We start from the raw sequence: 10640 nt of genomic DNA, 5'->3' as shown, positions 1-10640 counted from the left end.
TCGTCCGTTGTCGTTGGTACCTTTTGACCCATACGGTTGTTCCCCTATTCCAAACAAGTCTGTCTTTGTAGTCCCTCGCACAATTCACACGCTGCGATCATTGTGATCGCAGCAATTGGTGGGAAGTTAATTGACAGGTAGGGTAAAGCCGAGTACTGGTTTTGACGTGTCGCATCAAGTAACATGTGGACTAATGAATTGTTACCCCTACCATACTTCATTATCTTATCGCAACTCTAGCCCAATGGATGTACGAATCCCGAAGCGTGAATCGTCTCAAATGCATAGCACATGGCCAGTCAGCCAGCCAGGGCATTGTCCCCAGGCTTCGATTTGGACTTCTACCCTGGGCTTGGACCTCATGGAAGGTTACTGTACAGTGTGTACCTTAGTGGATAGGCCAGCAGACGAGATAGGTACAGGTAGGTATAATATTATACTCGGGCGTTCATGGATGATGAATGTTCGCCTTCCATGACCTGCCAGGGCTCCCCTTACGACAAATAAGTGGCCCACTGGATTTCAGGTACAGATACATACATAATTTCAAAATCCGCTGGGCGGGCAGGCTCATCAGGGTTATAAAACAGGCCTGAGTTCTATCGCAAGCGTCTTCTCTGCCCCCTTTTCCTCCCCTGGTTTGCCGCTCAGTGTCATCGTCCTTTTGTGTTTTGCTTGCGCCTGCAACTCCCCGTAGCGCAAGTCCAGCCACTCTCGTCACGTTGTCGCCGACTAGACCCCGCCCTCCACCGTTCAGTCCACTGTCCGCGCCTAACCAGCCAAAAGTCGTGAAAGAGACAAGGACAAATCCCCCACTCATCATCTTCGGCAGCGCTCAGCCTTAGCACTCCTGACAACTTCGCGACCTGATTGCATCTCTGAAAAGGAGTATTTCGGGCTCCTCTATCCATTTCTTCGACCGCCCCCGAGACCCTCATTGCTTGGCGACAGAATCTAGGCCTCCCAGTACGGCCCGAGAACCAACGTGCGCTCGGCTTCTAGCCCCATCTCAACTCCGGACAGGACAGGATAGGATAGTGATCGACTCCTTTTCGATCTGCTCGATCACGACGATAGCTTTGAGCCGCAGTTGTCTTCCGACTCGATACTTACGACCCTTCTTCCGTCCTTGATTGTTGCTCGCAAAGACAATCGAGCAGCGCCCAGCTCGCCTCAGCCAGATCAACTTTGCGGCTTCACTACCCCCCCTCAGGCCTCGTCCCAACAGTACCGTCTGTCATTCAAAAAGCGCTATTACTTATTCTCTTCAACCCTCATAAAAATGTCCGATCCTTTCGCTCCGCGCTCTATGAAGCGCAAGAACGTCAAAGGTCTTGCTCTGAAAGCAGCCGCTCCACGACCCCCACCAACCGCTGAGACCAGCAATCATGAATACAGTGGAAGCCAGGACGCTGGCAGGGATGAGCAGCTGGAAATTGGTATTGAATACAAGCTAGATCTGCGACCTGAGGATCTTGAAATCCTCAAGGAATTAGGATCCGGAAATGGTGGAACTGTCAGCAAAGTCAAGCATATTACTACCGGGACTGTCATGGCTCGCAAGGTATGATTCTTTATTTCTGGTACACATCTTTTACTAACGAGTCGCCCAGGTAATTCATGTTGAAGCTAAGCGAGAGATACGGAAGCGAATCGTCCGAGAGCTTCAAATCATGCACGGGTGCCATTCAGACTATATCGTGACATTCTACGGCGCCTTCCTAACCCCCAACAACGATGTGATCATGTGTATGGAGTATATGGATGTTGGGTGAGTACAGCTAGACAGGGGCGGGTTCATGACGGTGGCTAATCATATCCTAGTGCTCTCGACCGAGTCTCCAGGGTCTTTGGGCCTGTCCGGGTTGATGTCTTGGGCAAGATCGCCGAAGCCACTTTGGGCGGCTTGACCTATCTCTACACAAAGCATCACATCATGCATCGTGATATCAAGCCTTCTAACATCCTGGTAAACTCAAGGGGCGGAATTAAACTTTGTGACTTCGGTGTCTCAGGCGAGCTTGTCAATTCCATTGCCGACACCTTCGTCGGAACTTCCACCTACATGGCCCCTGAAAGAATCCAGGGTGAAAAGTACACGGTTAAGTCAGACGTCTGGAGTTTTGGTCTTAGTATCATGGAGCTTGCCATTGGCAAGTTTCCTTTTGCAGCCAGCGAGCAGGTATCGGATGGCGATTTTGCCCCTGCGGGTATCCTGGACTTGTTGCAACAGATCGTTCACGAACCAGCTCCAAAGCTTCCCAAGAGCGATGCTTTCCCTAGTATCCTCGACGACATGATCCAGAAGTGTCTTTACAAGGAGCCCGAACGTCGACCTACTCCTCAAGAGCTCTTTGTGAGAAATACTTTTCGCCACATGCTTTGTGCTATATGCTAACTTGTTCAGGACCGCGATCACTTTGTGCAGGCTGCCAAGCGTACACCAGTCGATCTTAGGGAATGGGCTGTTGGCATGATGGAACGCGACAACAGGAAATCGCATCTCGCCCCTCAGCTCTCTCCTTCAACGCAGGACCTCCTTCGATCAAGCGATTCTCCTACCCAATCTCAGCAGGCTCAAGCCCAGGCACAAGCTCAACCCGAAGAGCGTTCACACACTCCCACTTCAGGCGAGATTCCCATTGGCGGTGCCGGTATCACCTCCCCTCGCGACCAATACGGCTCAAACCAGAACCGATCACCTCCTCGAAACGGACATGCATCTTCCCGAACGCCGGCTTCAGCACATCCTGGACTGGGATCTAGGGTTATTACCACAAATTCCATCCCCAAGGTTTCGGGTTACCCCGATAACGTCGGCCCAGTGAGTGCAAACGCTGCAACTTTTAGTTTGCCCGTTCGGCCGGCACCCCCAGGCGGCCCTTTGCCGCCACCTCCACCCCGAAAAGAAACTCCTGATGAGTTGCGAAGAGAGAATAGGAGACAAGCTACGTTTGGGCTGCCACCCAACCCAAGCTACGGCATACAGTGAACAGCCTGTATTGGAGTCGTTCATGGAAGCTCCACCACCCCGCAGTTACCTTCATAAGCATATTGGAACAGTAACCCAACCCTGAAAGTCATTTAGCATATCTTGGCGCACTGTTTTGAAACCTTTGTCGTGGTCTCTGGTCAGATCACTATACTTGAATCGCTACATATTCCGCCTGAAACCTAAAACATTGTCTATTCCATCTGTTGAGAAGACTAGCTTTGTTGATCTCGATTCCAGAGGGTTTATCTAATGTCTAGCTTTGGGGGGTGGTCATGTACAGAAACAGGAACTGGACTCATATAGGAAACCCAAATAAAATGAAACCGTGTTTGAGTAATTATTATGAGAGTTGCTTTACTGGCCTAACTAACTAAGAGGTTACTAAATATGCCAACCCTGCAAAAGTTTGTCGGTAGCCATCATCATGGCGCCTCACTCTGAGCTGACTTCTCTACCCACGAAACCGTCGTCGAGAACGGCAACAAGTTCATCCAGCGTATTAATGACCAGGTCAGTGTGCGCATGTTCCGCCAACGGCCGGTTCACGTCATTTACGAGCAGAACGGTAGCCGCGCCAGCCTTTCTACCCGCTGTCATATCGTCGATAGAGTCACCCACCATAATAAGTCCACTGGCATCTCCCTCGCCAGCCTCATCCGTCAAGCCCCAGTCCTTGGCAATATACAAAATGCCAGCAGGATCGGGTTTGGGAGGGTGGAAATCTCGTGTGACAATTGGATGGAAACGGGAGCCCTCCAAAAACTTCTCCATGAGATTTTGGACAGGAACGTCAAAGTTGCGAGTGCAGATTGCTTTGGGAATTGCATTGGTGTCGAGGTAGGCCATAAGGGTCATGAGGCCTGGCTGAGGAGTTTGTGTCCTCATGGCCTTTCGTTCAATGTTGCGGATAGATTCGAGGGCACCTGACTGCTCGGATTTTGGAAGTGTTTCGATATATTCCAGGATGTCTGTTGTTTTGTTGATTCCCAATATATCTCTCATTTCCTTGAACATGTATGTTTGAGGCTCGCTGAAAGAGAATTAGCAATGAGCTCAGTGTCCATAAGGAAATTATTGTTATCATAAAAGGACAAATCTCCTTTGTCCTTGTGAAGCAGCCTTGGCATCAGATTGAATGATTCGGAGTAAGATACGATCTTCCATTCTTGTGCAGGGTAAGTTGAGGAGCGCAGATCCTACCAGAGTGTGCCATCCATATCAAAGACCACGCCTCGAAGGCTGGGAGTTCCGGCTGGGAGACTATGATTTCTCTTCTTCAGTGGTATGAAACGTTTCGGGGATGACGATGTCATGATGGAAACGACACGGCGTAGCATAGGGCTGAGCTGGGGGAGGGGGTTCCGGAAGTTGCAATGGAGTAATGAGTACACAGCCTGAATTCGAACTTTTCTTTCTGTAGATCCAAAAAAGTGATTGTTAGTCAGGAAACCTTTTATTCGATTTCTTCAATCATGAAATGGGAAGCAGTTGGTAAGGACAATGAGTGCTTTGGTTTAGAGATGACGCTCTCACTTGAGGAGTGGAGACCAGTAGAATCGGGAGTAGTATTTAACCAGCCATGATCTAACGTAAGTCTTGCATCGTATTACCCTACATACCTATTTAGACTAGTATAAACAACCAGGTTTCATGATTGACTTGTATCAGCACCGTTATTTATGATTCAAGCATCTCATAATCTAGCCTTAGCCCGAGGTATTTAATGAGACAGGCCATTATCTTATTTTCTTTATCACGGCCATCATCTCGTAGTCATCCAGTCCAGCGTCCGCTCCTTGCCTTTTCTCGGTGACTGCAAATCGCCCAATTTCATGTCCTACATCAAAGCAAGACCCAAACACTTCCCAGTCAGCCATTGGGCCCAGCCAAACAATGACCTGCACGTTCAGTCCCCTTCGCGCGATGGCTTTCGTATATTCAAGAATCAAGGCTGGTTGGCGCGGATAGACAAACATCAGAGATGTCACGTCCGGGTCCTGTAACCTCGATACAACGTCCCAGCTACCACGAACGGTATAAATGGCTGGTTCTGGAAGATATTTGTTGACAGCATCTTTCCCACTCTGCTGCTGAACTTCCACACCCTCCACGTTGAAAGAAGGATAGCCGTAGTCAGAGCTATTTTGTTGATCTTGCAAAAAGGCTTCGAGCAAACCAGAGCCGCTTCCAATGGAGAGTACGGTTGGCTTGTCTTCTGAGCTTGTAGTTTTGGAAAAAATATCGGATAAGATCTGAAGTAGTTTTGTTGATAGAGCGAGACAACAGTCCGGGAATCGGATTGGTGCCGCCTTTTGATCGAGGTGGGGAAAATCCATTGTATAGAGATTGGATGTAAAAAGAGTTCTTTCTCCGGATAAGTCAAGCTTTTATCTTTGAGACGATATAATTTCCCTTTGTCCAACTATGGATGTTGGAGTTGTTAAATGTGGGCTTGGCATCGGGAGATCTAGCGCTAGTGACAGCCATGTAAGTCTAATCGAGTTGGTGTGAAGCTTTCCCTTTAATACTTTAACAATGCCAAATCTTGAAGAATAAAAAATAAAAAATATCATCGCATAGATGACTTGGAGAAAACAAGATAGATAACATGGATCTCGTCCAGATCGACTACGATGAAGTTGAAAAAGACTGCCAGAATGTGCGCCCTACCAGATTCAATACTACGTCCCTCAGAGGCTCCTTATTCATACGAGAGATGGCTATCGTTGATCTAAACAACACGCAATCTTGATCAAAGAGAAGTACAGGTCATCAAGCTAACATCAAAACAAGCCAAGTTCCTAGTCGCAGCCTTCGGTAGTTCCATTATCACAGGTGTACCAAATCGAGCATACCAGGAAGACACCGAGGATGAGATACTGCCACACTTCCGAGCTCTCCATTTCCACCGCAGGGGTTGTTCATGCATTTGGACAGATGCTCGCTCAAGGATGGCCGTCAAACTGCACCAGGAAGATTGCTTCACTCACCAAACAATATCATTCTTCGATTGGCTACGTCACAACGAGCACGCAGCGAAATGACGAAAAGTCTTGAAGGAGGAAAGCCTGCTATCGACCCTTCCCTTCTTCCCTTTATTCATCGTATGGGGAGCAAAAGAGAACACCGAGTGTACTGTGCACCACTGATGGAGGCCATTACGGCAGTTAGTCAATATTGCTGACATCGACCTTGGCTTTTCGCGACTCAAGACCTGGAGAACAATCGCAAGGTGATGCCAAAAATATGGAGCGGCATACAGAAGATTCATCACGATATCATGGATGGCCTAGGTCTGGTGAATCAGTTGGATCAGCTTCTATTGAAGCAGAAGCAGGGATATTCTTTTTGACGTGTTCTACGATGAGACAGAGGAGAGGTCGAGCATCGTCGAACTGAATGTGTTCGGAGCAAGGAGCGGATGCGGATCTTGCCTGTTTCACTGGATCGATGATCTGGACAAACTGTATGGTGAAGGGGAGCATGTCGAGTTTCGGATCACACGATGAAGACGGAGAGGATATACCCTAAGGTATTTTATTTATCTAGCCAGCACCTGCTATCTAGATACATGGATAGTCCTATACTTACTTATGTCTCTAAGTTTCTGTTCCTGTTGATCTTGCGACTAGCCACGGGCTAGGGCGACTGGATAAGAATATCTGGAGTAAATTAGCCCCAAATTAGTACCAATGACTTTGATAAAAAAGAACTTGAATCGTAAATCCACGAGGAGACTGGAATACATTTGAAATAGGCCCGTATACTATAAACCTGCGGTAAAACACCAGATATCTCTAGAATGACCGCCTCGTTTTGAGGTAATCCTTGATGCCAAGGCACATTATGACATATTGCGCTCTGTGCTGTCGTATGAAGGCTTCGTAGTATCTAGCAGGTGCGGGCGCAACCGTTAAGGTACTACCCACATGCACGCCCAGAGCTTAGAACTTGCCTCCAACCTTGTAAAGAGCTCTATAACCAATCGTAGACCGTATAGATGCTAGAGCTGGCATAGAGATCCACTCTAGCTGGGGTGCATGCTCAGCGTCATCCTGATCCTTGTAGTAAATTGTTTCCGTTTATTTGGTTGCTCAAACATCCTCCCATCCTATCCCATCCAATCTCTCTCTACTGACTGTGTGACAACTGTCAGCCCGCCTTCTTCCTAACTACCAATCCCTCAAAAGACTTCTATAAAACCATACCAAAGACCTGCAGCCATCGTCTCTCGTTATGAAGCTCTAAGACCCTTGAGAATGAAGCGCGCCGGATTCTCACAGCACGACTCTCAAGACGAGCACAGTACTATCCGGCAAAGCAACCATGAGCACCGCCACCAGCTCTTCCAATTCGGCGTGGCCACCTAAGAAACGCCCTTCTCAACGGACGGTATGCATTCCGCGTGTACAAAACCCATGGTGATGCCCGAAGTCAAAGATCTGATGTATTGGGCAGAAACTGAGAAACGGAACCTTTATTATCCCCAGCACTGGCGAACGATCGAGACAAGAGTTCTCCCTGCGCACTTCAACTAATTCAGCCTTGAACAATAACAACGACAATAACCCGAAATTCCACTCCCTTGACGAAGCCGAGTCGATTACTGACCGCCTACAAATCATTACACAAAACATTAAAACCGCTTTCGTCTTAGTATGGCTATGGCTGCACACCGACGAGGGACATGGAGTCCTCAAGTGCGTCCTTGCCTATGTGCTTGGTAGTCTGGGCACCTTTTTCCCACCCTTGACAGCCTTTCTTGGCAATAGAGACGGAAAGCATGTATCAGCAACTATTACTGTCTATTTTCACCCAGCACGAACTGTCGGCTCCATGCTTGAGGCGTCCGTGATAGCGTTTGTTGCTGTGTTCTATGCTGAGACGATATCCGTCCTTTCAATGGGGATCGCTATTGCCATGCGATCTCAGTTCGGGCTGACTGGTGCTGCCCATGCTCTCATTCTCATTGTCTGCATTGGCGGAGGCCTGGGCTTCGTGGGCTGGGTCAAGCAGAAGCTTAACAGTCCTCTCGTCAACGTTGGCTCCACCCTGGCTTCCATTGCAATCATTTCCGTAATCACGAAAGAGGAAAGCGTCCAAGGAGGTTATTTTGACGACGACAAGATTGTTCAGGTTTTGAAACTGCTTCTCGTTGGCATCACTTGCACTTTTGCTGTCAATTTACTGCTATGGAGAGTTTCAGCAAGACAGGTCCTTCGAAGGTCCATAATGACTGCCAATAGCTCTCTGGGTGATAAGCTATCGTCTATCACAAAAGGCTTCCTCAGTGGCACCGAAGACGAGTTGTGGACAAATGAATACAGCCGTGTCTCTGCCCGGTACAATGCTGCATACGCAACGATGCACTCGACCCTCCGCGAAGCTAAGTTTGAGTACTACTTTCTTGGTCGAGAATCATTTTACCCTCTCGACAAGCGTCTGTCAAGATCGGTTGAAGGCCTCTCACAGGCCCTAGGAGGATTGCGCAGTGCTTTGGAGACCCAATTCACTCTACTCAGAGAGGTCCCTAGCTTCGAAGATTCTTTCCCTTCACCCAGGAGCACTGTGCTTACACCACCTCTTGCAAGAGCTATCAGTGCCTACCTAGAGGGTGGAGGACAACGGCTGTCTGACATTGACGAGTCGGGTGAAAGCGAAGAAGAGCGACAGGCCACAAGAAACAAGTCAGATTCTGCGCTGATGGTAGCTCCTGCTTTCCAAGAGCCATCGGACATATTTGCCCTCTTCATTAACATGCTTGGCCCATCAATTAAATCGCTGGCTCATACTCTCTCCGAGATTTTACGTGAGCCTGCTTTTGGAAAGGACCCAAACAAAGATGTTACTGTTAATGAACAACTGAGAGAAAGCCTCCGCGACGCCCTCAATCTCTACAATAATGCCAGATCAGGATCTTTGGAAGAGCTCTATCGCACCATTGAATTCGGGCGAACTCGTTCCGAAAAGATTCAAGCTGATATCGAGGAAGTTGCTGCCGCCTGTGGGCACTTTTCTTTCAGCTTGCAGGCAGTTGCAGAAGAAACTGATGCATATTTGGACGTGCTGGAAGATGTCAAATACACTACAGAGACTGCATCGAGGTCTTGGAGCTGGCTCAAGTTCTGGAGGCGCTTCAACTGGACAAAATCACCCGACAAGAACATGATGGGGGATCCGGAACGCGAGTCCTTGATACAAAAACCGCCTGTGCCTAGGCTTCGAAAATCACAAATACCCAAGGGCATCCCAGACACGATGGTAGCACGACGAGACACCTTTAATTGGGATGCCGCGCCTCAGGCCAGTAAACTCAAGAGGAGATTCGCACAAAAGATGCTTCAAATCTCCCGGTTCGTCGTCCGGGAAGACATACTCTTTGGCATCAAAGTTGGTATTGGTGCTCTTCTTTGGGCGATGCTAGCGTTCATACCGGGGACAAGACCTATTTACCAAAAATGGAGAGGTGAATGGGGTCTTCTTTCCTTCATGATTGTTGCCGCGATGACAACAGGATCAGCCAACACTACTGGAACAGCTAGATTCAAGGGCACCATCATTGGTGCCACCTTTGCTGTAATTTGTTGGACAGTCAGTCAGGGCAACGCCATTGTTCTTGTGTGTTTGGGCGGCCTTGTGGCTTTGTTCAATTTCTACGTGATTTTGGTCATCAAAAAGGCACCCCTGGGTAGAATTGCCCTTCTAGCATACAACGTCAGCACACTATATGCCTACAGTCTCTCACAGGACGTTGACGACGATGATGATGACGAGGGAGGTGCTAACCCTCTGATCTTTGACATCGTGTGGCATCGAGTCATTGCTGTGACCTTAGGTATCATATGGGGCATTGTTGTTTGCCGGCTACTATGGCCGATTTCTGGTAGAAAGAAATTCCGAGAAGGACTTTCTGTCTTGTATCTTCAGATGGGGCTTATTTGGAAGCGCGGGCCCCTCACAGTATCGCTTCAGAAGGACAGCACGCACAACACCCTTGACTATATGCGAGAGGGCGAACAAGCTGCGCTCCAGCGATATGGTAAGTTATGTAATCGCTATTTGTGTATGTATGTATAGGCTAACTCTGCGGCAGCCTTCAAGCTTGCGAGCCTTCGAACTGCGGCGAAATCTGAGTTCGAGCTTCGAGGCCCTTTTCCAGACGCAGCATATGGTCGCATTCTTCGTTCTACTAAAAACATGCTCAACGGGTTTTATGCTATGCGTCTTATTGCCTCGAAACGAAACGAGTTAACAGAAGGCGAGCGAGCATTACTAGAGTATACAAGTGCAGAAAGAGCTCTCCTCTGCCAGCGCATTTGCCATGTATTCCAGGTAGTTGCATCATGTCTCATGCTGGAATACCCCCTGACAGATGCGATCCCTACTGTCGAGAACAACAAGGACAGGCTTTTGGGCAAAATCTACCAATTTCGAAAAGAGCACATGAGCGCAGATCTTTTAAGCGATGAGACCCCTCTTGCTATTCAGGAGAGCGACTACGCGCTGCTATATGCATACACACTTGTGACATTACAGGTGGCGGCAGAGTTGAACAAGGTGAGGGCTGAGATAGAGAGCTTGTATGGAGTCTTGCACGATGAAGCGTTGTTGTTGCAGTGAACAGAGAATGGCTGCTCGATGGGAG

At 48.5% G+C, this 10640-nt stretch overlaps 4 protein-coding genes across 4 annotated transcripts; 2 read left to right on the top strand and 2 right to left on the bottom strand.

Moving 5' to 3' along the window:
- Positions 1-1282: 1282 nt before the first annotated feature.
- Positions 1283-2992, top strand: FGSG_09903 (kinase byr1; the record flags this gene model as incomplete). Its single annotated transcript, XM_011320507.1, has 4 exons — positions 1283-1564; positions 1614-1771; positions 1846-2356; positions 2408-2992. 4 exons carry the CDS (start codon positions 1283-1285, stop codon positions 2990-2992), a joined length of 1536 nt encoding a protein of 511 aa, XP_011318809.1.
- A 318-nt stretch (positions 2993-3310) lies between these two features.
- FGSG_09902 (uncharacterized protein) lies at positions 3311-4480 on the bottom strand. The gene is made up of 2 exons (XM_011320506.1): positions 4196-4480; positions 3311-4025 (listed from the first exon to the last, which is right to left on the bottom strand). Exons 1-2 carry the CDS (start codon positions 4330-4332, stop codon positions 3428-3430), a joined length of 735 nt encoding a protein of 244 aa, XP_011318808.1. The 5' UTR covers positions 4333-4480; the 3' UTR covers positions 3311-3427.
- A 251-nt stretch (positions 4481-4731) lies between these two features.
- FGSG_09901 (uncharacterized protein) lies at positions 4732-5331 on the bottom strand (the record flags this gene model as incomplete). The annotated part of the gene is made up of 1 exon (XM_011320505.1): positions 4732-5331. One exon carries the CDS (start codon positions 5329-5331, stop codon positions 4732-4734), a length of 600 nt encoding a protein of 199 aa, XP_011318807.1.
- A 1990-nt stretch (positions 5332-7321) lies between these two features.
- FGSG_09900 (uncharacterized protein) lies at positions 7322-10615 on the top strand (the record flags this gene model as incomplete). Its single annotated transcript, XM_011320504.1, has 4 exons — positions 7322-7387; positions 7454-9830; positions 9883-10034; positions 10073-10615. 4 exons carry the CDS (start codon positions 7322-7324, stop codon positions 10613-10615), a joined length of 3138 nt encoding a protein of 1045 aa, XP_011318806.1.
- Between the last annotated feature and the right edge of the window lie 25 nt (positions 10616-10640).

The sequence above is a fragment of the Fusarium graminearum genome, chromosome 1, assembly GCF_000240135.3.
Source record: "Fusarium graminearum PH-1 chromosome 1, whole genome shotgun sequence".
In the NCBI taxonomy this organism is placed as follows: domain Eukaryota; kingdom Fungi; phylum Ascomycota; class Sordariomycetes; order Hypocreales; family Nectriaceae; genus Fusarium; species Fusarium graminearum.
This window is presented reverse-complemented; position numbering and strand designations above follow the sequence as displayed.